The sequence below is a fragment of the Stigmatopora argus genome, chromosome 22 (genome assembly GCF_051989625.1).
Source record: "Stigmatopora argus isolate UIUO_Sarg chromosome 22, RoL_Sarg_1.0, whole genome shotgun sequence".
NCBI lineage: Eukaryota > Metazoa > Chordata > Actinopteri > Syngnathiformes > Syngnathidae > Stigmatopora > Stigmatopora argus.
In genome coordinates this window covers 5,818,836-5,838,657 of record NC_135408.1, presented here as the reverse complement: position 1 = coordinate 5,838,657, position 19,822 = coordinate 5,818,836, and the positions used below count along the sequence as shown (strand labels likewise).

The 19,822-nt window shown below is 45.0% G+C and overlaps 3 protein-coding genes and 1 long non-coding RNA gene across 5 annotated transcripts in view; 3 read left to right on the top strand and 1 right to left on the bottom strand.

Annotated features, from left to right (window-relative positions):
- Positions 1-19,429, bottom strand: part of LOC144067985 (uncharacterized) — a 34,281-nt gene extending 14,852 nt beyond the window's left edge. The window contains exon 1 of one of the 2 annotated variants that reach the window (XR_013298075.1): positions 19,089-19,429. This is a non-coding gene — a long non-coding RNA (uncharacterized LOC144067985). The remainder of the gene's footprint in view (positions 1-19,088) is intronic. The other variant, XR_013298074.1, reaches the window with a different exon arrangement.
- Positions 221-6,680, top strand: tmprss15 (transmembrane serine protease 15). The gene is made up of 27 exons (XM_077593039.1): positions 221-332; positions 412-542; positions 601-668; positions 775-911; positions 969-1,034; positions 1,115-1,234; positions 1,304-1,394; positions 1,494-1,603; positions 2,044-2,184; positions 2,263-2,412; positions 2,543-2,648; positions 2,729-2,879; positions 2,949-3,090; positions 3,175-3,264; positions 3,378-3,503; positions 3,668-3,811; positions 3,881-3,991; positions 4,080-4,203; positions 4,630-4,725; positions 4,817-4,866; positions 4,938-4,994; positions 5,195-5,339; positions 5,451-5,626; positions 6,021-6,116; positions 6,209-6,348; positions 6,423-6,477; positions 6,552-6,680. Exons 1-27 carry the CDS (start codon positions 221-223, stop codon positions 6,665-6,667), a joined length of 3,051 nt encoding a protein of 1,016 aa, XP_077449165.1. The 3' UTR covers positions 6,668-6,680.
- Positions 6,713-16,869, top strand: LOC144067954 (A disintegrin and metalloproteinase with thrombospondin motifs 2-like). The gene is made up of 25 exons (XM_077592056.1): positions 6,713-7,143; positions 7,940-8,310; positions 10,169-10,346; positions 10,418-10,521; positions 10,576-10,659; positions 10,882-10,965; positions 11,025-11,178; positions 11,294-11,399; positions 11,482-11,625; positions 11,761-11,893; positions 12,363-12,476; positions 12,553-12,698; positions 12,799-12,891; positions 13,089-13,171; positions 13,381-13,514; positions 13,874-13,997; positions 14,172-14,252; positions 14,328-14,491; positions 14,619-14,778; positions 14,846-14,978; positions 15,199-15,406; positions 15,463-15,592; positions 15,672-15,737; positions 15,807-15,918; positions 16,060-16,869. Exons 1-25 carry the CDS (start codon positions 7,074-7,076, stop codon positions 16,565-16,567), a joined length of 3,684 nt encoding a protein of 1,227 aa, XP_077448182.1. The 5' UTR covers positions 6,713-7,073; the 3' UTR covers positions 16,568-16,869.
- ndufa2 (NADH:ubiquinone oxidoreductase subunit A2) lies at positions 18,488-19,595 on the top strand. The gene is made up of 3 exons (XM_077592114.1): positions 18,488-18,666; positions 19,100-19,206; positions 19,404-19,595. Exons 1-3 carry the CDS (start codon positions 18,563-18,565, stop codon positions 19,493-19,495), a joined length of 303 nt encoding a protein of 100 aa, XP_077448240.1. The 5' UTR covers positions 18,488-18,562; the 3' UTR covers positions 19,496-19,595.
- The last annotated feature ends 227 nt before the right edge of the window (positions 19,596-19,822 follow it).

The following is a 19,822-nucleotide window of genomic DNA, read 5'->3' as shown; positions in this document are numbered from 1 at the left end:
TATAAATAAGTAAACAAAAAAACAATATTGTGTCATTCTAATCATGCAATCATTGCAAGAAGTAGAGTGAAAGATTAAATGAAGGCTGACTAAGTTACAGAAATATGAAAATAATGTAAATTTGAAAAACTGATGATATCACACGTTTCATCGCTTTCTTCTTCTACCATGATAGAAAGTTTTGGTAACAGGACTCGGTTTTGGTTTGTTTAGAATGCCAATGCGTAGCGGTTGTTCTACGTTTAACATCCTGCTGGTGGTGCTGTGCACGCTGCTGCTGCTGTGCTGCGCTGCCTTCATGACAGTGATGTGGACGGACACCCAGCCACCAGGTGAGATCCTCCAAAATTTCAAAGACGGTGCTTTGCCGCCCATTGGCTGGGCAACGTTAATCAAAGACGCGTGTCTTAGAGGACGACGTGGCAGAGGTGGTTCGACTGTGGGGTGAAATGGTGATCAGGCAGGGAGCAGAGTTCACCCAGGATCTGCGCAACCACAGCAGTGTTGCCTTCAAATCCCTGGCCTTCGACGTCCAGCAACTGGTGAGCGCGAAACGAGACGCTGCTGGAGACATTTGGCTAACATGTGATTGGGCGACAGGTACGTGATGCATTTCGTCACGGTGGGCTCGGCCGGAGCTTTATGTCCTGTGATGTCATCAGATTTGGGTGAGCACATCACTTCTAAATATTCCATCACCGACACACGCATCACTTGGCGTTTTAAAAAATGTTGAACTTATTCTAATTTACCATTGACACAATCCTCCCTCAGTCAGGGCAGCGTGCTGGTGACCTTTGACCTGTGGTTTACTCAGCTGGTGGACAGCCAAGAGGTGGAGCGGGAGTTGAAGGCAGGTTTAGAGCAGAGCGGGGGATTGGTCGTCGACCGAGACAGCATTCATATCATGGGTGAGTTCACAACTGACGTGAGGTCGTAGTTCACCGGCCTAAGACGACTTCCGACAGAGAATCACCAAGAGGCGATGACTACCACAACTGAGACGCCAACTGAGATGCCGACGCCCGTCACAAGTGAGGAAGACATTTTCTTGCGTGCCCGCTGAGGTGTTCACATCCTCATCTCATGTGTCCGTTTGTCGTTGCGCGTCCAGTTGCATGTCCGCCTTACTACACCTCCTGCTATGATTCTTCCACGTGCGTCCACATCGACCGCCTGTGTGACGGCGTCCAAGACTGCGCCGATGCTTCTGACGAAGATGCCGTTCGCTGCGGTCTGTGCCTTACTGGCTCAAGAGTTGTTTGTTTATTCACACAATATTCACATTGCTCTCTTCCTGCAGCAACAAACTGTGATGGACAGTTTTTGCTGCTTGGGCCAACGGGGTGGTTCACTTCAGCTGGAAACAGCAGCTTCTGTCGGTGGATAATCAGGTTCCAAAAACTTCTAGTACTAGGTGGCACTGACCACAATTGGTTATTGACCAAACATCACTAAAGGTTAACCTTAAATGTTTTTGTCTTTGCTCTCAGGGTCCAAAAAGGACTCTCTGTTCAAGTCCATTTCCATTGGTTCGAAAGCCGAGAGTATGTCGACATTGTAAGACTTTACGAAGGAGTCGGTGACGAGAAAATGATGGCAGGTTAGAAGAGAGCACAGCAATGCACAAAGGTCCTTGTTAAGATCTGTGATCAGATTATCAATCAGGTACTGATTCAGATCCTACATTAGGTCTTGGGGCAGGTCCTTGAGCTCTCTTGGATTAATTCTTGGCTCCAACAAAAGCTCCTTATCAAAATTTGTGTTAGCTCCTGGAAACCTTCATATAACAGATCTTGAATCAGTCTTGAACAGATCCTGAATATGGTCCGAGTGGGCCTCAGATTTTAATAAATTCCAAAGTGCAGTTTCGGTTTAGATCCTATTTCTGGCTCCAGATCCAGCCCTGGAGAAAATTTTGGATAAAGTTATGTTATGGTTCCGTATCTGATCTGGGATCACATTCTTGATCAGTTCATATCAGGACCCAGAACAGATCTTGATCAAGCACTTGAATAAGCATCATCGCTTCTTCGATTACAGCTGAGCTCTCGGGCCCCACCTATCCGAAAACTGTGTGGCTGCTGTCCAACCATTCCACCATTGAGTTTTTCTCAGACAATTTTGAAGTGATGTCAGGATTCAATGCTACATTCAGTGCCGGCGACCTGTCGGAACTTTCGGGTAAGATCCTGCTCACCCAGGACCTGCCATGACTGGAGTTGTGTGAGTATTATGATATCAGTGTTGTTGTTGTTTCAGATTCAGATAAGATATCATGCACTTTCGAGTCCGGCCTTTGCTTCTGGAGGCAGGAACATGATGATGACGGTGACTGGCTCTGGAACAGAGGTGCCACTTTTCCGCCGCTCAGTGGTCCAAGTGCAGATCACACATTAGGAAATGTATCAGGTTGGTTGACGTTTGCTTTAGCATAGGTGCGATTTCTATATTGACATTATGCCTTTGCTGTATTTGTTTATGTTGGTAGTTATATCTAACCATGGTGTAGGCTGCTAATCAAATGTGTTTGCTCACACAGGTTTCTACTTGATCACGTCTCAGAGTCCTGGCCAGTGGCTGAAAAGCTTCAGGATCCACAGCCTACCTTTGATTCCAACTTCCCAGCCCATGTGTCTGCGCTTTTGGTAAACAACACAATTTATCAAGAAAATTGTTACCACATCTAATGGGAATTCAAAGTATGTGTGTTTGTGTCTATGTGAAGGTATCACATGTTTGGAGAAGACGTTCATGCTCTTCAAGTGTTGCTACTTGGTTCGTCTCCAGATGTCGACGTGGTGTTCCGCAAGGACGGTAACTATGGAGACAATTGGAACTATGGACAAGTGCTCCTCAACTTCACGACAAACACACTGGTGACTCAAATGCTTTGAATCTGATTTCTGAGTTAAACGTGATCTTTGACTCAACTTCATTGCATGCAGGTTGTGTTTGAAGCTCTGAAGAGAGGTGGAATAAGGAATGACATCGCATTGGATGACATAACATTGACATCAGCGCCCTGTGGCCCTGCTCCCCCTGAACCCACTTTAGTGCCGACTCCAACCCCTGTACCCACCATACCAGGTGAACTCGGCGTGCCCTCTACAAGATCATAGTTAAACCATGTGAAATCTGACTTACTCTCCACTCTCTTTTTGGAACGGTCAGCTGACTGCGGAGGTCCTTTTGACATGTGGGAGCCAAACTCCACCTTTAACTCTCCAAATTACCCACACTCTTACGGGGACAAAGCTCGCTGTGAGAAAACCTGGGTCGTGTTGTAAATCACTTGAAGGGAATGAGTGAATGATTAGCAATGTCAACCTTCATATCCATTCATGGAAGATATCCAAAAGCCTTTGTTTCCACAGGTGTGTGGACACTTCATGCCTTCCCAGGTCAAAACATCCAACTCCACTTCTTGGATTTGGATGTTGAAGAGAACTACGACATTGTAGAGGTGCGTGATGGAGTGGGGCCCAACTCTACCTTGATGGGTGAGTTGATATTTACCAGGGCACAAAACGTAAAAACAGTCATGGGCAATTAGATGATCACCAGTCCGGGATCTGCCCCACCTGTTGTCTGAAGGGCTCCAGTATATTGGCTATCTTAATGTGTAAACATATCTAAATATTTGTTCTGAACTTGCTTCTCACAGCCATTCTCACTGGCAGCGGTGGACCTGAAGATGACTTTTTTTCAACGACCAATCAGATGACAGTCTGGTTTTTCACAGACAACTCACATCATGGACGAGGGTTCAAAGCAAACTTTACTTCTGGGATTGGCTTGGGATCTCCAGGTGAGGTAACCTGAACTGAAGCAGCAACTTATTTGAAAATGACAGTCTATGCTTGCTTGCGAAATCCAGTGCCATGCGGAGTAGACCAGTTTCAGTGTCGGACAAGCAGTTGTATCCACAAAAATCAGCAGTGTGATGGGAAAATTGATTGTAGTGACTCTTCAGATGAAGCTTACTGTGGTGAGGACAGCCCAAGTTATGTGATAAACAATTGGTAATGTCCCTAGAGTACCAAGTACTTCGCATTTAGCGAGATGTGTGGGTCCAGTTGTGTTGCAGGTGAACACTTCCAGTCGTCTCCAGTTCCAGATTGGGTCCTCTTGGTTCACTGTGTGTGCAGATACCTGGAGCTCGCTACTGTCTCGCTTCACCTGTCAGTACCTGGGATACAGGTAGACTACTTCAGAATCTGGAATACAATATACCATCTGTAAGACCAGACCAGTAAGTGTTTGGGCTAAACTTAGACTACTTCAGGACCTAAGATACAGGAAGACCAACCGTAGGATCTGATGCATAAGCAATGGGATACAAGTAAACTACTTGTAGGACCTGCCAGTCCTTGCAATACAGGTAGTCCACTTGTGAGACCATACCAGATGGCTCTGGGATAAAGTTAGACTACAACTATCGGACCTTCCTGCGATACATGTAGAAACTTAGAATATGTAAGACCTGACCAGTCAATAGCTGGGAGACAGATAGATTTGTCAGACCTATGACACAACCTGGAAGAACAACTGAGATTTGCCTGTTTCTGGAAGAAAAGTAGACTAATTGTAGGGTCTTATTCAGTCTTGTTCATTGTCATTGTTCAGGTCCGGAGATGCCACTCTGATGCCGGCTCTGGCAGGAGATTCACCCTTTACCAGTGTCAGTGTCACTAGTAATGGAAGTCTAGAAGCAAGTGTCAGGTAAAAAAAATGCAAAGAGTTCTTCTTGAATACATGAACAGTTATCGTGATGTACACAGGTCCTGAGAGTAAATTGATCGTTGTGTTTCAGTAACAGTTGTATTGGTGAACACGTGATATCTCTCCACTGTGACAACCAGCGTAAGTGTCGGTCATGTTCATGTTTCAGAACTGAAGTCAACACATTATATTTTTTTGTGTTTATGCTTCAGCATGCGGTGTTCGTTTGGTTGCTAATGACACCAGTGACAAATCGAAAATTAAAGACGGTAAGACCAAAAAACGTCTCCAATTGTTAATTGTATTATTTTACGTGGAACCTAACAATGCTATCAGTTAAGATGCAGCCACAGCATTTGAACCTATTATAATGATTTGAAAGGGGAAATACCAATTACTGGGAGTTCCCATGATCCATTCCACTCAATCTCTCCCAAAATTATTTAGCATGTTTTTTATTTGAAAACAGAGGAGGTCAGAGTGGTAGGCGGATCAGATGCTGCAAAAGGGGCGTGGCCATGGATGGTATCCCTGCATTGGAATGGACGGCACGTGTGCGGCGCAACATTGCTCGGTCAACGTTGGTTACTGACTGCTGCCCACTGCGTGTATGGGTGAGACCCCCAACAGCCGAGGATTGACACATTTCAGTAATTGAAATGTTTTAATTTATTGACTTTTATAATGACACGCCTCTATGGCTTGGACTGACACGTCTTTGACAGGAAGGAACGTCCCCTGAGCAGGTGGTCGGCCAAGTTGGGTCTTCATGCTCAGACCCACGTCGATGACATGCACTCGTTCCAAATCGATGGGGTGTTCATGAACCCGCGCTACAATAGGCTCACTAAAGAGGCAGATATCGCCATGATGCATCTCAGTACAGCTGCAAACTTCACTGGTACATCAACTTTACACAAGTAGATCTCATGTCTTGTGGTAGTTGTAAGGAACTAGATCCCATGCTCTTTTCTGAGGAGCTAGACTTCCTCATCTGGTAAAAATCATCAGATGGTTGACTTCTTGTCATGGTACAATGGAAGTCGACTTTCCGTTCTAGGGTAGGGATGTTGAATTCTATATTTGTAGAGCTCCTAGACTGCCTACATCTGTAACTGTGGTAAGTTAGTATACAGCTTTTGTGAGCAGAACTGAACCTTTGTCGATGTAAGGAAGTGAACTTCTACTTGTTGTGGAAGTCTTGCGGAAGTAAAATTTCTCTTCTCAGAAGTGAAGGATCCACATGCACATATTTAACCACTGTGTGTGTGGTGGGTGCGTGGGGGTGTGTACAGACCTGATCCAGCCAGTGTGTTTGCCTAAAAATGGTCAAGAGTTTCCAGCCGGAAGAAAATGTTGGATTACTGGATGGGGACAACAGACAGAGGAGGGTCAGTCACCGTTCTATTGATTCATCTGTTTAGTTATCTTTCCGTATGTGTATTTGTTTATCCAAAATTCCGTCTGTGTTTGAGTTGCGCAGGTTCCCTTCCGGATGTCCTGCAGGAAGCCAAGGTTCCCCTGGTGGACCGGGCTTCATGCCAGCGTAACTTGCCCGAGTACACTATCACTTCTAGCATGTTGTGTGCGGGCATCAGAGAGGGCGGAATCGATTCATGTCAGGTGATCACCATTCAACCGCTAGATTGAACGTCGTGAGGAGAATCAGAGGTTTATTTGTTGACTTTTGCAAACAGGGTGACTCCGGAGGTCCGCTCATGTGCGAGATTGAAGGACGCTGGACTTTGATTGGTCTGTTTCTTTTCAACTTTTCTTATCACAATAGGCGTTGCTAATCACCACTCTGCTCGATTGGTCGCCGACAGGTGTCACGTCTTTCGGGATCGGTTGCGGTCGTCCCGAGCGACCCGGAGTTTACGCCAGAGTCTCGGCTTTCGTCGAATGGATCGCGGAAACGCGACGTTCCTCGCCCTCGTCGTGATACTATTCTTCGATCAAGACATTGAAATACCAGCGTCGACTTGTCATCCAGCTCTTCTTGCAGTTTTTTTCTCTTCCTCCATCCCCCATTCTTCATTCTCTTCCTCCTCCCCACGGAGGCCGTGGCGACCGATGACATCACCCAGCCTGAACAGCTCTAATTGGGCGCGCTGGAGAATCCATGTGCACAAAGTTGTTATTTTATCATGTTACTGTTTTCTTTTTGGCCAACTTTGAGTCTGTCGCGGCAGCAACACACACGCACACAAAAGCCGTGTGGGTGGAGCCTAGAGTCCGGAGGACTTGTCGGTTGCATGTGAGCGCGCACACGCAAGAGTCATTCGCCGGCTCACGAAGACATGAAGATATGAGCACATGAAGACGTGAACACGTGAAGACATGAAGATATGGACTTGTTAGTGTGTGCAGTGTTGATTATATTTGTGCGCGTTTCTGCCATCAGAAGCCACAGTACAGGTAACTACAAATTCCACAATCAGCAATCTACAACAAATACTGTTATTGATTGAACTTGAATTCTCCAGCTTGCATGTAAACAGAGTACAAGTACAACATACATAGAAAATGTGCTGTATATGTTTATAATCAAATACTGTGTTTACAGTTAAAAGACTTTGTACTTACCTCATTCATTCATGTATGATGATTAGGCTAGTTATCTAATGCTGTAAAAATGTGTTATGAGATGACGTGTTGTGATTTTAGCCTGCCTGTACTTGAAAAAACTAACAAGATGGTGGTTACTTTATCAGCGACTTTTGTTTGAACCTTATCTGACACTTCAAACAATTGAAATGAGTTGTCGATCAGGTTGCAATCAAGCAAAGACAGCACAGACAATATATGGAGTGACTTGATGGAAGAAATATTGACCAGGGTTTAGGGAATAAAAAAATTCCATCTCTGTAGTTTAAGCAGACATAACAACAACCAAAGACATCATAAATAATAGTCGCATCACATTCCAGTGGCTTCTGTGATCTACTCTAATAAGAAACAAGATGGAGTCTTTAGTGTTCCAACAAGTTTCCATGCTCTAAATCATGTGCTGGAAAGTCTGTCTGTGACAGCTGGAAAAGTTATCAATGAGGATTGGCATGCAAAAAAAAAAGCCAAAAAGTCATCACTGATTAACCGAGTGTTGGAATGTGTTTTTCATTTTCACTGGTTTTTCCGTTAGGGGATTGAATTTCTTATTCAATTGAAGTGTACATTTTCCATTTAAAAGTCCTCATTTCATTGTATTTCTCAGATTCCCTCCATGAGCTATTGTCAGAGTTCAGCGTGATTCGACCAGTCAGAACCGACGCTCGGGGCAATTTCCTGACGGCGACGGTTGCCCGTGTCAAAAGACACGCGCCCTGGGATGAGAATTCGTGGAAGGATGCTGCGGAATCGGACGCAGAGTCGGAGATTTTCTACAATGTGACGGTGTTTGGGCGGGAGCTGCACCTGCGGTTACGCGCCAACCGCCGCCTGGTGGCCCCGCGCGCCACCATGGAGTGGTGGGAAGAGTCGGGACATAAGCGATTGGAGCCAATCGGAGACGCCGCTTGCTTCTACACGGGCGGCGTGTCCAACATGGCTGACGCAGCCGTTGCCCTTAGCAACTGTGATGGACTGGTGGGTGCCGCTTGTCAAAATCTATTTATGTCTTAGATAAAAAACATTTTTTTGGCCAATATTGGCAAAAAAATGTCTTTTATCTAAGACAGTGACATATAGTCACTGGTTGAATAATTAAATGATCCTCTATCAGATGGCGAAATGTCCGCTGAACCTGCGTAACCGCTAGGGGTAGAACTATTTTACAACCTCTCTACCTGGTATCATTTTTTAATCATAAATTGAAAAGCCTCCCAACAACCAGAATAATACCGTTAGGTTACTGAATGGAATATCAACTCCATTTTGAGCTAAGCATTCACTATAGAACAGCATAAAAAAACACAAACTTTGCCAATTCAATGTGGTAGAGCAGGTATGAAATTCAGAACAGAAACTCCAGGATTCTGAAGAAGATGCAGGCTACAATTATCAAACCAGAGATTTTCCACAAGTATAAAGTGAAAGTAAAAATATAACGTGAAACCAATGTATTTTGATAGCAGTACACCCTATCATGGACCTATTTTGAGTCCAACTGACCAAATATTCACAGTAATTGGTTCCGCATTTCATAATATTAGCTGTAATGTGTACTTTATAGTTTTTGTTTCAAGGGGACCTTTTAAAAAAGAGTGTTAGAAATGAAGTCTGGTTACCTCATTGATAGCAACAAATTTTTCATTCATTCATTCTTAGTACAGAAAAAGCCAGAATACTTATTCAGAGCAATTTTCAGAAAGTTAAAGCGAGGTTGCCATTGTATCATTAAATCAAATTTAATTGAGCCGTACTGTATTGCATATTGCTTATTGCATGTTCCTGGCCTTATTTAACGTTGGTAAACAATGGAGACAAAAATGGGCGATAGTTGATGCATAGAATGAATTGAGCGAGAGTGAAAAGAGAGAGAGACAGAACGCAAAAGCCGTAAAAAGCAGCAGCCACGTGCACACTAGCCACACTGGCGGTGCGCTCAGACTTTTTCAACATACGACTGCTCAGAGTTCAGCAGTGATGAGATCCAGATGTGGCGGAAAGATGAACCCGGTTGAAAGGAATGAGCTGCACAAATACTTGCACAGCAGGATTTTTCAGAATTTAACTGACCGTGCCTTTTATTTTGAAATCGGACTTGCAAACTTCCTGCTGCTAGTAACACCTCTCCGTTCCAATTTCTTCTGTTCTGGTCTTAATCAACTACAATCTTTCAACATTAGATTTCCATCCAACGTGGATTGGTTCTAGACACTCACTGGAATTTGAATAGAATTTCAGGAAATCCTCTTTAGTGTAGCATGCCCAGAGACGAGCTCCTGGGGATCAACAGTACGAACTCAGTTGATCTTCTGGAATTCTTCAATAAATCCTTGGTAAATTCTCAATAAATATTCCCTAAGCTTTCTGTACACACTCGATAGCTCTTTGTTCGGTAAACACTAATATACTCATTCGTTTTTCAGTAGGTCTGCAATTAACCCTCTGAAAATTTAAGCGAATCTTTGCGTGATGCTGTAGAGGACCTGAGTAGACACTCAGAACAGATTCAATAAACCTACAATAGAGAAGTCTCTGAAGATCAAATTTACAATACCTGATCTTTAGTAACAAGAAAAATGTAGATATTCAGGAAATATTTAGCAGAGCTTCAGTAAAACCGCCCTAGGCCCTAACCCCAATACTTTCTATCTGCAGTAGTTTGTTCGGTAAACCCGAAATAGAATTTCAGACGATATTCAGTAGACTCTACAGTAAATAGATCATTAATTGGTCTAAAGCAAATGTTGTTGGGTCTTCTGTCAAGCTTAAAATGTACCAACAGTACATCTTCCTTGATGGGTTCCTCAGCAGATGAGTAAGTCGTATCTGTCTCCAGGCCGGGATGATCCGAATAAGCGAAGGGGAGTTTTTTATCGAGCCGTTGCATCGCTGGGAGCAGGGAGGCCAGGCCGAAGACATCGCCGATGGAGGGAGACAACATATTGTCTATCCGTCTTCGGCTATCATCAGGCCAAAGCAACATCCAGTCAATCAAACTGCTGACTTCCAGCGAGGTCAGAAGAACTCGTACAATCTCACGATGACATGAGTGTAGATTTTCTAAAGATTGTTGTGATGTCTTCAGGACCTCTTTTAGGTTCATCAGATCTGTTGTGGTCCAAGTCTTCTTCACGCGGGCAGCAGCGGCGGCGGCGATACATCGAAGAGGCTGATATGTTCAACATAGAGGTAAAGAATGTTGCGTGTTCCTCAGCAGCCAATCATAGCATTCTTCATCTGCAGGTCCTGCTTGCTGTTGATTATTCCGTCCTTCTTTTCCACGGACAAGAACACGTGCAGAAATATCTTCTGACCCTGATGAACATCGTAAGTGAGCCCATCTGAAGTGGGAGTAAGTCACGTGTGACCAGGTCATTTGTATTTGTCAAGTCCTTCATTTCGCTTTCCAAGCAAGACCAAAGTTCCACGTTTTCATAAAAACAATCTTTGAGTCCAAATGCAATAATCTCCTCTCAAATTACCAGTCCACACAATTTGGATTTTTGAATCAAGTTCCTGCCTATTTGTTTTTCGACTGGTGTGTTGCAGGTTAACGAAATCTATCACGACCAATCCCTGGGTGCCAACATCAATGTTGTTGTGGTCCGAATCATCATGTTGTCTCCATCCAAGGTACCGCCAAAAATGTGTAATATATAAACCGCTGAGTCACTTATGGTATTTTCCTCCAGTCCCTAGAGTTAATCTCAGTGGGGAATGCCCAGAAGAGCCTGGAGAATGTATGCGGCTGGTCCTACATCCAGCATATGGATCAGAACCCCAACCAGCAGCACGACCACCTGGTCTACCTGACCAGACGAGAGTTTGGACCCACCGGCATGCAGGGTACCAACGCCAGCGTCAGGCTGCTGCTGCTGTACCAGCTTGACCCTCAATGACTACAACATCTAAGGACATAAGAAAACTGATAACATTTCAATAATAGTAGCTCTCTGTGTAGGCTACGCTCCGGTCACAGGAATGTGTCTGATGCACCAGAGTTGCGCTCTGGTCTTTGAAGACGGTTTCTCATCAGCCTTCGTCGCCGCCCACGAAATCGGACACGTGTGAGGCGCACAAACACGCAAATCCGTAAACGAGTGGTGCGATCAGTGCCCGTGTTAGAGTTTGCCTCGTTTCCCCGATCAGGTTGGGAATGGAGCACGACGGTGAGGCTAACGAGTGCGACGACGACGTGTCTCTTGGAAGCATCATGTCACCGCAAGTTGAGGCCACATTTTACCGTTACCACTGGTCCCGATGCAGCTGGAGCGAGCTGCACAAGTACCTACAGTGAGAAAAGAATCACTGCTAACAGTCGGTTCAATGCCAATCCACTTCTTGTCCTCTTTCTGGACAATTCCCATCCACTACTTGTCTAGAGCCTGTCTCTTTCCCCGTGTCACAAGTGTTTGTTTCCCCAACTAGCACATACGACTGTCTTCGCGATGACCCGTTCAGCCACTACTGGGCGACACCGCCGCTTTTGCCGGGATTCGAGTACTCCATGGAGCAGCAGTGCATCTTTGACTTCGGTCCAGGATACGGAACCTGTAGAGCTGTATGTCTTAATGTTTACCTCATACCATTGTTGTCATTCTTGCCATTGTTTTAGCTGTTTTTACAGGCTGAATCTTTGCCAAGTCACCACTCAAGTAGTTCTTGTTGTTTTTCTTCTTGTGGAAAGTAAATTTGAAGTCCTGCCAATCCCTTATTCATTAACGGATTGCCTTGGCGCTCGGTAGCCAAGTATAATTGAGGGAATCCTCAGAGTTCAACTTTTATTTTTCATTTTAGGGCTGATTCAATAACTGCAGAACTATTTGTAGGTTGGGAGTTAGGCAGTAGAGGGCAGCTTCTAGTTGCACACTTATGCTTGGTATTGCAATTGTTTGGTTCCAGTTCTCATCATAGGTGTTTTTGTTGTTGTTCTCAACCATCCATTTTGACTTGTATATTAGGAGCACTTGAGTCGGTCTCTTTACGAGGAAGGTTTTGATCCACGCTGGTCTGTCTGATGTTCTTGTCAGTATAGCAACACGCATCCTTGCCAGCAGCTTTGGTGCAGCGACTACAACCATCCTTTTTTCTGCAGAGCCAAGAAGGGTCCACCTCTGGACGGGACGCCATGTGGAATCGGCCAAGTGAGGTTCCCGCAGTCGCCGTTTACAGGTGCCCAGAATGTTTCATTCCGCGTGATGAACATTGCATCTTCCTCAGCACTGCTTCAAAGGCTTCTGTATCACACTGACTGCCAACCTACTGAGGCAAGATGGCGGGTGGAGTCCTTGGAACAACTACACCAGCTGCTCCAGGACGTGCGGGGGTGGAATCCAGATCCGGTCCAGAAAATGCAACAATCCACCGTGAGTGAGCGGCCCTTCCACAACAAAATTTGGAGACTGTTTTAGGATTTGTCCCTCTGAGGATCCTCCAATCACATTGGTTTACTGTTACTATGCCCAGGCCAGCCAATGGGGGGCGCACCTGCTTTGGAAACAGTTTTGAATTTCAACTGTGCAACCAGCAACACAAATGTCCCCCCATGACAGACTTCAGGTCAGTAAGAGGCTAGCTTTGTGTGGAATGAACTGATGAAAAGGACTTGAAATCTGATGGAATATTTTAATGACTTGGAATGACTTGAACTCAACGACTTGAAACGTCTGGAATGACTTAGTAACCTAGAATGACCTGGTTACTGGAATGAGCTGCAAAGTACTGGTGGATGATTGGAATGATGTGGTGTCTTTCAGGGCGGAGCAATGTAGCATCTGGGATGACTTTTTAGAGCACGAAGGAACAAAACATCACTGGCTGCCCGTTGAACACGCCAACCGTAACTACACACAGACTCGCACACACCCTCAACATGCCCGTGATTGTTTTCCTGTGAGCACACCACATGTATCAGTCTGTAACATAGGTGGCAATCTTTTCTTTGAAGCCACCAAGGGGCCAAAGTTTCGACAGGACAGGGGGGCTTATATCTCACTCTGATTCGCTCGCCATGCGTGTCCACGTCTCACTTTGGCTGTATTTCCTCAGCCGACGAGAGATGCAATCTGTTCTGTCGTTCCAACGAGACCGGGGCCCTGGTTTCGATGAAGACAGAAGTTCACGACGGGACGCTGTGCTCCTACAACGACGCCTACAGCGCTTGTGTGCGAGGAGAGTGTGAGGTCTCATATCTAGCTACATAATAATGACTAAAGTCGTATTCACACCGGGAAAATCCGTAATTCGCTGTTTTCGGTCGGGACGCTTTTGGGTTTGGTGCGGTTCCTTTTCCCATTGCAATTACAAAACCATGGATATGCAAACATACTGAGATCATTAGACAAAACAGGCTGGGTGGGACACTGCAGTAAAATGAAGTAAGAAATCATGGAGCTGTGATGCTAACCTGACAAAATTTCCCATAATGCCGTTGCCGGTGTGAATACGCCCTAAAAAAGGCCTCTTCTCTATGGTCTACTACACCCTTATTGTGTCCCTTTTCACCCTCGTCTTATTCCATTGTCTTATTTTTTCCATACAGCACGTAGGCTGTGACGGGGAGATCGCATCAGACCGCCAAGAGGACCGATGTGGGGTCTGCGGAGGGGATCATTCCCATTGCCGGGTGGTAAAAGGAAACTTCAGCCGCAGCGCCAACAAAACAGGTGACTTGAGGAACGCATGTGAACCTTCAGCTTTCTGGCTAGAATCAACTGAAAACATAAGCTACCTCAAACCACCCATTTCTATTAAAATTCCATTGTAATCAAGGCTAAGCCTGGAGTATGGTGACCCAAATTTGCTGCCTTTGATTTGATTGCCTGGTGGCGGTGTCCTAGGTTACCTAAGGATTCTGGACATCCCTCGTGGGGCCCGCCATCTTCTGGTGCAGGAGTTCAAGAGTACCCCACATGTTCTGGGTAGGGTGTGTCGCCGTATTACGAGCCAACTCATATTTCCACGTGTGGCTCACGCTAAGTCTCTTGGCTGTTTAGCTCTCAAGAACCAGGAGAGTGGTCGGCTCTTCCTGAACGACGAGAACATGGAACCAAAGTCCCGCGAGCTGGTCGAGATGGGCGTAGCTTGGCAGTACACGCACAGCGAAGAGCGGGAGGTAGTCCAGACCGAGGGGCCGCTCAAATACCCTGTGGTTCTTATGGTGAGTCCGACATAGACCCATGCAAATTCTTCTGATTTCCCCAAAAATGGAAAAAGCTAGAACATTTTTTCCCCGTTGAAAGATCGGTCGAAATCTGTCTAACCAGTGACTCCACTCTCTTCATCAGCTCCGTTCCCATGGTGATGCCAAGGTGATGGTGTCCTACAAGTACGTAATCCATGACCACCTTCGCGCATCGCTGGAGTCCAACCTGGTACAGGAGGACGCCATCTTCTACGAATGGGCTCTCAAGCAGTGGTCTCAATGTTCCAAGTCGTGTGGAGGAGGTACCACATCCTCACGGGTCCTTACGGCAATGAAACACAGCTCGAACCCTTCTCATTCTGTCACCAGGGAAACAATACACCCGCTTCGGATGCCGACGGAAGGCGGATGGGGCGATGGTCCCGAGAACCTTCTGCTCCAACATCAGCAAACCGAGAGCCATCACGCGCAGCTGCAACGTTGACGTCTGCAGCCCGCCACGGTGACGTCCCACAGTCGTCCTCATAAAAACACTAACATGACACGGGTTCCAATAGCACCCAACTCTCAAATGTTAACATCCGATGCGAGTCAAGATAACACCCAACTCGTGAAGGTTAACTGACAGTCACAGTAACACTTAAATGGTATCCAGAGTTAGCTCTAATTGCGTCATGACTCATTGTATGCACACTGAGCACTTCCTGCTCTCAAACTATCAGCTGGATGACAGGCGGCTGGGAGGCCTGCAGTGCCTCGTGTGGACAAAGCGGGTGGCAGCGTCGCTGGGTCGGGTGTCAGCTGGTGTCTGTTGGAGGGCGGCGGCTTTCCGTCAACAGCGAACTCTGCCAAGACCGCCGGCCGGACGCCAAGCGACCCTGCAAACGCTTCCCATGCCCGGCGGTGTGGCGGACCGGCCCCTGGACACCGGTAGGAAGGGCGGCGTGGAGGTCGCCACATTTCATTGACACGGCTTCTTTGTGTAGTGCTCCGTTACGTGTGGCAATGGAACCCAGTTGCGTCAAGTGGCCTGCGTTCGCCCTGGAGGATCTTCGGGGAACTGCAGCCTTGCTCCACCCATCGCTAAACGCATCTGCCGAGCTCCACCATGTGACGGTAACCATGCAGCGCCACACGGTTTATTACAGTGCGGCAGGAAATAAAAACATACTACCCGGATTTTTTTCTTTTACAGGCTCAAAGAACTTCATGGTCCAGTGGCTGTCCCGGTCCAGTCCAGCCATCCCTGGGAACGTTTCAAGTAGTTCAACTTTCTTCCACTTCTTGTTGTTTGTGTCTTTTATGACAGTTTGCGCTGCTGTATGTGCAGGACAACGATGTCGCGGCGACCGCTCCTCATTTTGTCGCATGGAGTCGCTGAGTCGCAACTGTGCTAACGCTGGCTACAGACAAATGTGCTGCAAGTCCTGCAGCAATTTCAGGTGACTGGCAATAAGCACTCGTGATGGTTCCTTTGAATAAAGTACTATATACTATGTGGTTCGATCTACTCATCAGCTACCATTGATGACGATAAGCTTTCCTACTAAGTGCTCCTGATGCTCATTTTTGTTGCTTTGAAGCTTGTCCGCCACCACCACGATGACACCGCAGCAAAGTCCCTCCAGTACCGCTTGGACGACTACTTTGCCCCCCAGCACAACCGATTTTATCTACGTGAATTACGAGGACGACGAGCTTTCGGGCACACGGGAAACCACCTCGCTCATCCCTCCCACACACCCGCCGCCGGTTTTCCCCAGGAAGCCCACACCAACTGTTGCTACGCTTAGTTACGTCTCGGCCACCGGTCCAACATCGCCGCTCCGCAAGACAACTGAAGAAACCGTCACCCCCGTCGGACTTTCGTCTCCCTTCCCGGCGACATCTCAGAAGACGGTGAAGGACGTGGCGGGTGAGGTTTCCTATGGCATCGTGGGATTGGACGCTGAGGGGTCAAGGGTTCCGCAGAGCCACTTTGTGCCCCAGATGGCCCCCGTCCAGAAGCGGACGCAACACAAACGCATCCGGGAGCTTCTGAATGGGAAACTGCGGAGGCCCGGACGCCGCCACAAACACAGCGCCTTGTAGGACTCTCTGTCTATATTTTATGGCCGCTTTTTTCCGGGAGTTCAGTCAATAAAATCTCAACTTTTCCTCCTCAATTCAATGACAAAATAAATTCAATGACAATGAAATGAAAAGGCAATCCAGCATTCATTTGCATCGGTACTTTGAATTAAAAGTTTACTGTAACTATGCGGTAGTCCAACATATTTAACTACACAGGCTGGCAGTGACAATTCAATCTTGGATTTTGGGTTTCAATTCAATTGATCAGTTTTAAGGTCTATCAGTTGATTGATTAATCAATTATCATTTTAATCGTCCCACTAGTTTGATCATTAATCACCGTCTCTCCATCTAAATTATTATATTTTTGGGAATTGCTAATTTTATGACATTTCATAGATCAAACTAGGGAATTATTCATCAATTAATGTTTGTGCCTTTTTGAAAGAATGTCCTGGCTATGAATAAATGGATAATACAATACACATCTACAAATTATTAACACTGTGCCCGTGTTCTAGTGGCTCTTCTGGAATGAATTAAAAATGTATATATTTAAAATTGACACCATTCTGTTTCAAATTGCAAAAATATCCTGCTGATTTGATAATAATCGGACCTTTCCTGACCTCTTTGACCTTTGACCCTAACCCCAAAACACGAGTGAAAGACTTTTTTTAGGCCAGGGGTCAGACATTTTTCATCAGCCCACCCCAGCATTTCCCCCATGGACACCGACACACTCACACGAACGCACAAGGTATATTTTTGACTAATTGAAAGTAAATATGCACTCAAATGTAGGAATAATAAACACTACAATACTTACCCTAATCTCATGTGGACATTTTCATAGAAACACTCACCTGTGGCTGTGGCGACCCACCAAATATTTTAAAGCAAAATATAAAATAATCTGTAATTACTACACGATGGCGAATTCATTTCATATTCAAACACACCGATGATCAAATATAATAAAACTAAAGCTCAGAACACACTTTTGAAGCATCTTTACACACGACTTCATAATCTTTCAAAATCCAACTTATTATAGCCAAAATAAAGTACTGTAAACATGTTAGTAATTATTGATCTTATTAATATTAAAAATTCAATTAATTTTTGCAATGACCAGTACAAAGATTATCACAGAAAACCATAAAGTGCATGGAAGAAAGCCTAACAAATGACTGTTTAGCTTGCAAAACCAACTAGAAAGAAAGCAAACAAATAATCCATAGAAAGCCAACATTGTTCACATGAGAGATGGACATACTGGACCTCTTATTGACACAAAAAATCATTGATTGTTTGTTGTTATCATAATTATTTTAAAAACTTACTTTAAGATGCATCTTTATTTTTGATTGCAGCGTGGCTGTAGTGCAGATCGTAAAGACTTTTTTTCATCTTGGCCTTTGCTCTCTGTTTCCTCTAAGGGCGGGTTTTCACGGAAACAAACCAATCGTCTCACCCTCTCTGGCCTGAGTGGCTTCTGATTGGCCCGTTCCAAGTCAACAACGCATGGGGAGCAAGCCAATGATTGGGCTAGCGCAAGTGGATTACTCCACCCATTCCCAGTGCATTTTACTAAATTATCTTGCAGGTGCGTCGTTAGGATAACTTTATTTGTTCTTGACTTGACGCAAAACTCACGCTTTGACCTTATTTACCCTTGACACCATGAAACAAAAATATAACTTTTACCGTTCCTTATTACGTATACCCTGCAAGTTTGATCATTTTATTGGTTGGTTGGACTAAAAAAGGAAGACATTAAGAACCGAATATATACCCTCACTTTACTTAGGTTTTACATACTGGTGGAAGGGATAAAATTACAATGACGTCAATTCTGTAATAATTGTAATTACAGGTTATAAAAGTAAATTTACACCAATAAAACTTCCAGTTGCCTATACGCTAAAATGAAGCAGAAGTATCCCCTGCTCGTGCCTGTCAGGTAAAATTCAGGGTTAAATTTGCCCTCAAACCTGACAACAAAACAAGATGGCAGCCGCCGTAGTTCGAGGTCTCGGCTCAACTTTGGCCAAAAACCTCCGCGAAATCCGAATCCACTTGTGTCAAACCTCCGCCGCCAGCAAGGGAGTGAGGTGGGCCAAAAATCTAACAGAAATATGCCGCGGGAGGCATTAGCGTGTTGAAAAAATAGCCGTTGTCCTCACCGACCTGCTGATGATTTAGCCACTGCTAAATGCTAACGTCAAAGCCGATGTAACCCTGACATTCTGCTTCGTATAGCTTGTCAATGATGTTTATGCTATTACCTTGTTTAATAATAATCAAATTGAGTCCTCATTCTTTCCGGTGTCGTGGTTCATATTTGTTTACTAACGTTGGTTTTTAAATGTACCTTGGTGTACAGAACAATTTGTAATTTATCAATTCATTGAAAACAAATCTATTTTCAAATGACTTCCCTGCAGTTATTTTTAATCGGATGACTGTTTTGAGTTTTAGTTGAACTTCATTGTCAATTCATCATTTGGTATTTGAAATATTCACAAAATTTTACCTGCTTCCCAGAGATTTTGTGGAGCAACACTATGTGGATCTGAAGCGAGCCAACGCAGACTTCCCCATCATGGTTCGAGAATGTTCCGGTGTGGAGGCCCGACTGTGGACTCGTTCTGGTGAGTTGGCCGCAAGGCACCCTGGTAGAAAAATCATTGCTTCCGATTTGGGAATGTTATCATTCAAATGTAGATCACACACCTAACCTACCTTTTGTCGTGAAGAAGGGTGCGAATGAATGAATGATCACAAACGCACTCAAATTATTCTTCCCAGACCCTTGAATTTGACACTATACCATGTCGTTTCCCGACAGGTTTTGGGAAGGAACGCAGCATCTCCCTGGACAACATGTCTGCAGATCAAGTGGCTCAAAGTCTAAAAAATCTGGTTGAGTCCAAACCTTGATGGAATGATGAAAACCACAATACCACCTCCAGAAATGTCATGTTATGTATTATTGCGAATTCAACACAAGTAAAGATTTTTGTTTTCAATATGAAACTGATTCAAATAGTTGTCAATTTTTGCTTCATCTGCACCATTCGGTCCTGGCGGACCTTCAGTAGTGACACACGAGCCCTGAGGGGGGCAGCAGTGCTCAAGTCCACAAAATATACAGTGGTAGTTTGTCATTTTGTGTGTGACAAAAATTGACATTTCCTGGTATAAAAATTTTAGGCTAAAATGTTAGCAACAAAGGTGAGAAGACACCTCAGTGAAAATGTCCACTAC

Bases quoted from the DNA above. Each gene is read 5' to 3' on its own strand.
- tmprss15 (XM_077593039.1), top strand. From the start codon at position 221: ATGCGTAGCGGTTGTTCTACGTTTAACATCCTGCTGGTGGTGCTGTGC. The intron at 3,091-3,174 runs GTGAACTCGGCG...TGGAACGGTCAG, and splicing joins CCCTGTACCCACCATACCAG to CTGACTGCGGAGGTCCTTTT. The intron at 5,340-5,450 runs GTGAGACCCCCA...CGTCTTTGACAG, and splicing joins GCTGCCCACTGCGTGTATGG to GAAGGAACGTCCCCTGAGCA.
- LOC144067954 (XM_077592056.1), top strand. From the start codon at position 7,074: ATGGACTTGTTAGTGTGTGCAGTGTTGATTATATTTGTGCGCGTTTCT. The intron at 8,311-10,168 runs GTGGGTGCCGCT...ATCTGTCTCCAG, and splicing joins TTAGCAACTGTGATGGACTG to GCCGGGATGATCCGAATAAG. The intron at 14,979-15,198 runs GTGACGTCCCAC...TCAAACTATCAG, and splicing joins GACGTCTGCAGCCCGCCACG to CTGGATGACAGGCGGCTGGG.
- ndufa2 (XM_077592114.1), top strand. From the start codon at position 18,563: ATGGCAGCCGCCGTAGTTCGAGGTCTCGGCTCAACTTTGGCCAAAAAC. The intron at 18,667-19,099 runs GTGGGCCAAAAA...CCTGCTTCCCAG, and splicing joins GCCGCCAGCAAGGGAGTGAG to AGATTTTGTGGAGCAACACT. The intron at 19,207-19,403 runs GTGAGTTGGCCG...GTTTCCCGACAG, and splicing joins CCGACTGTGGACTCGTTCTG to GTTTTGGGAAGGAACGCAGC.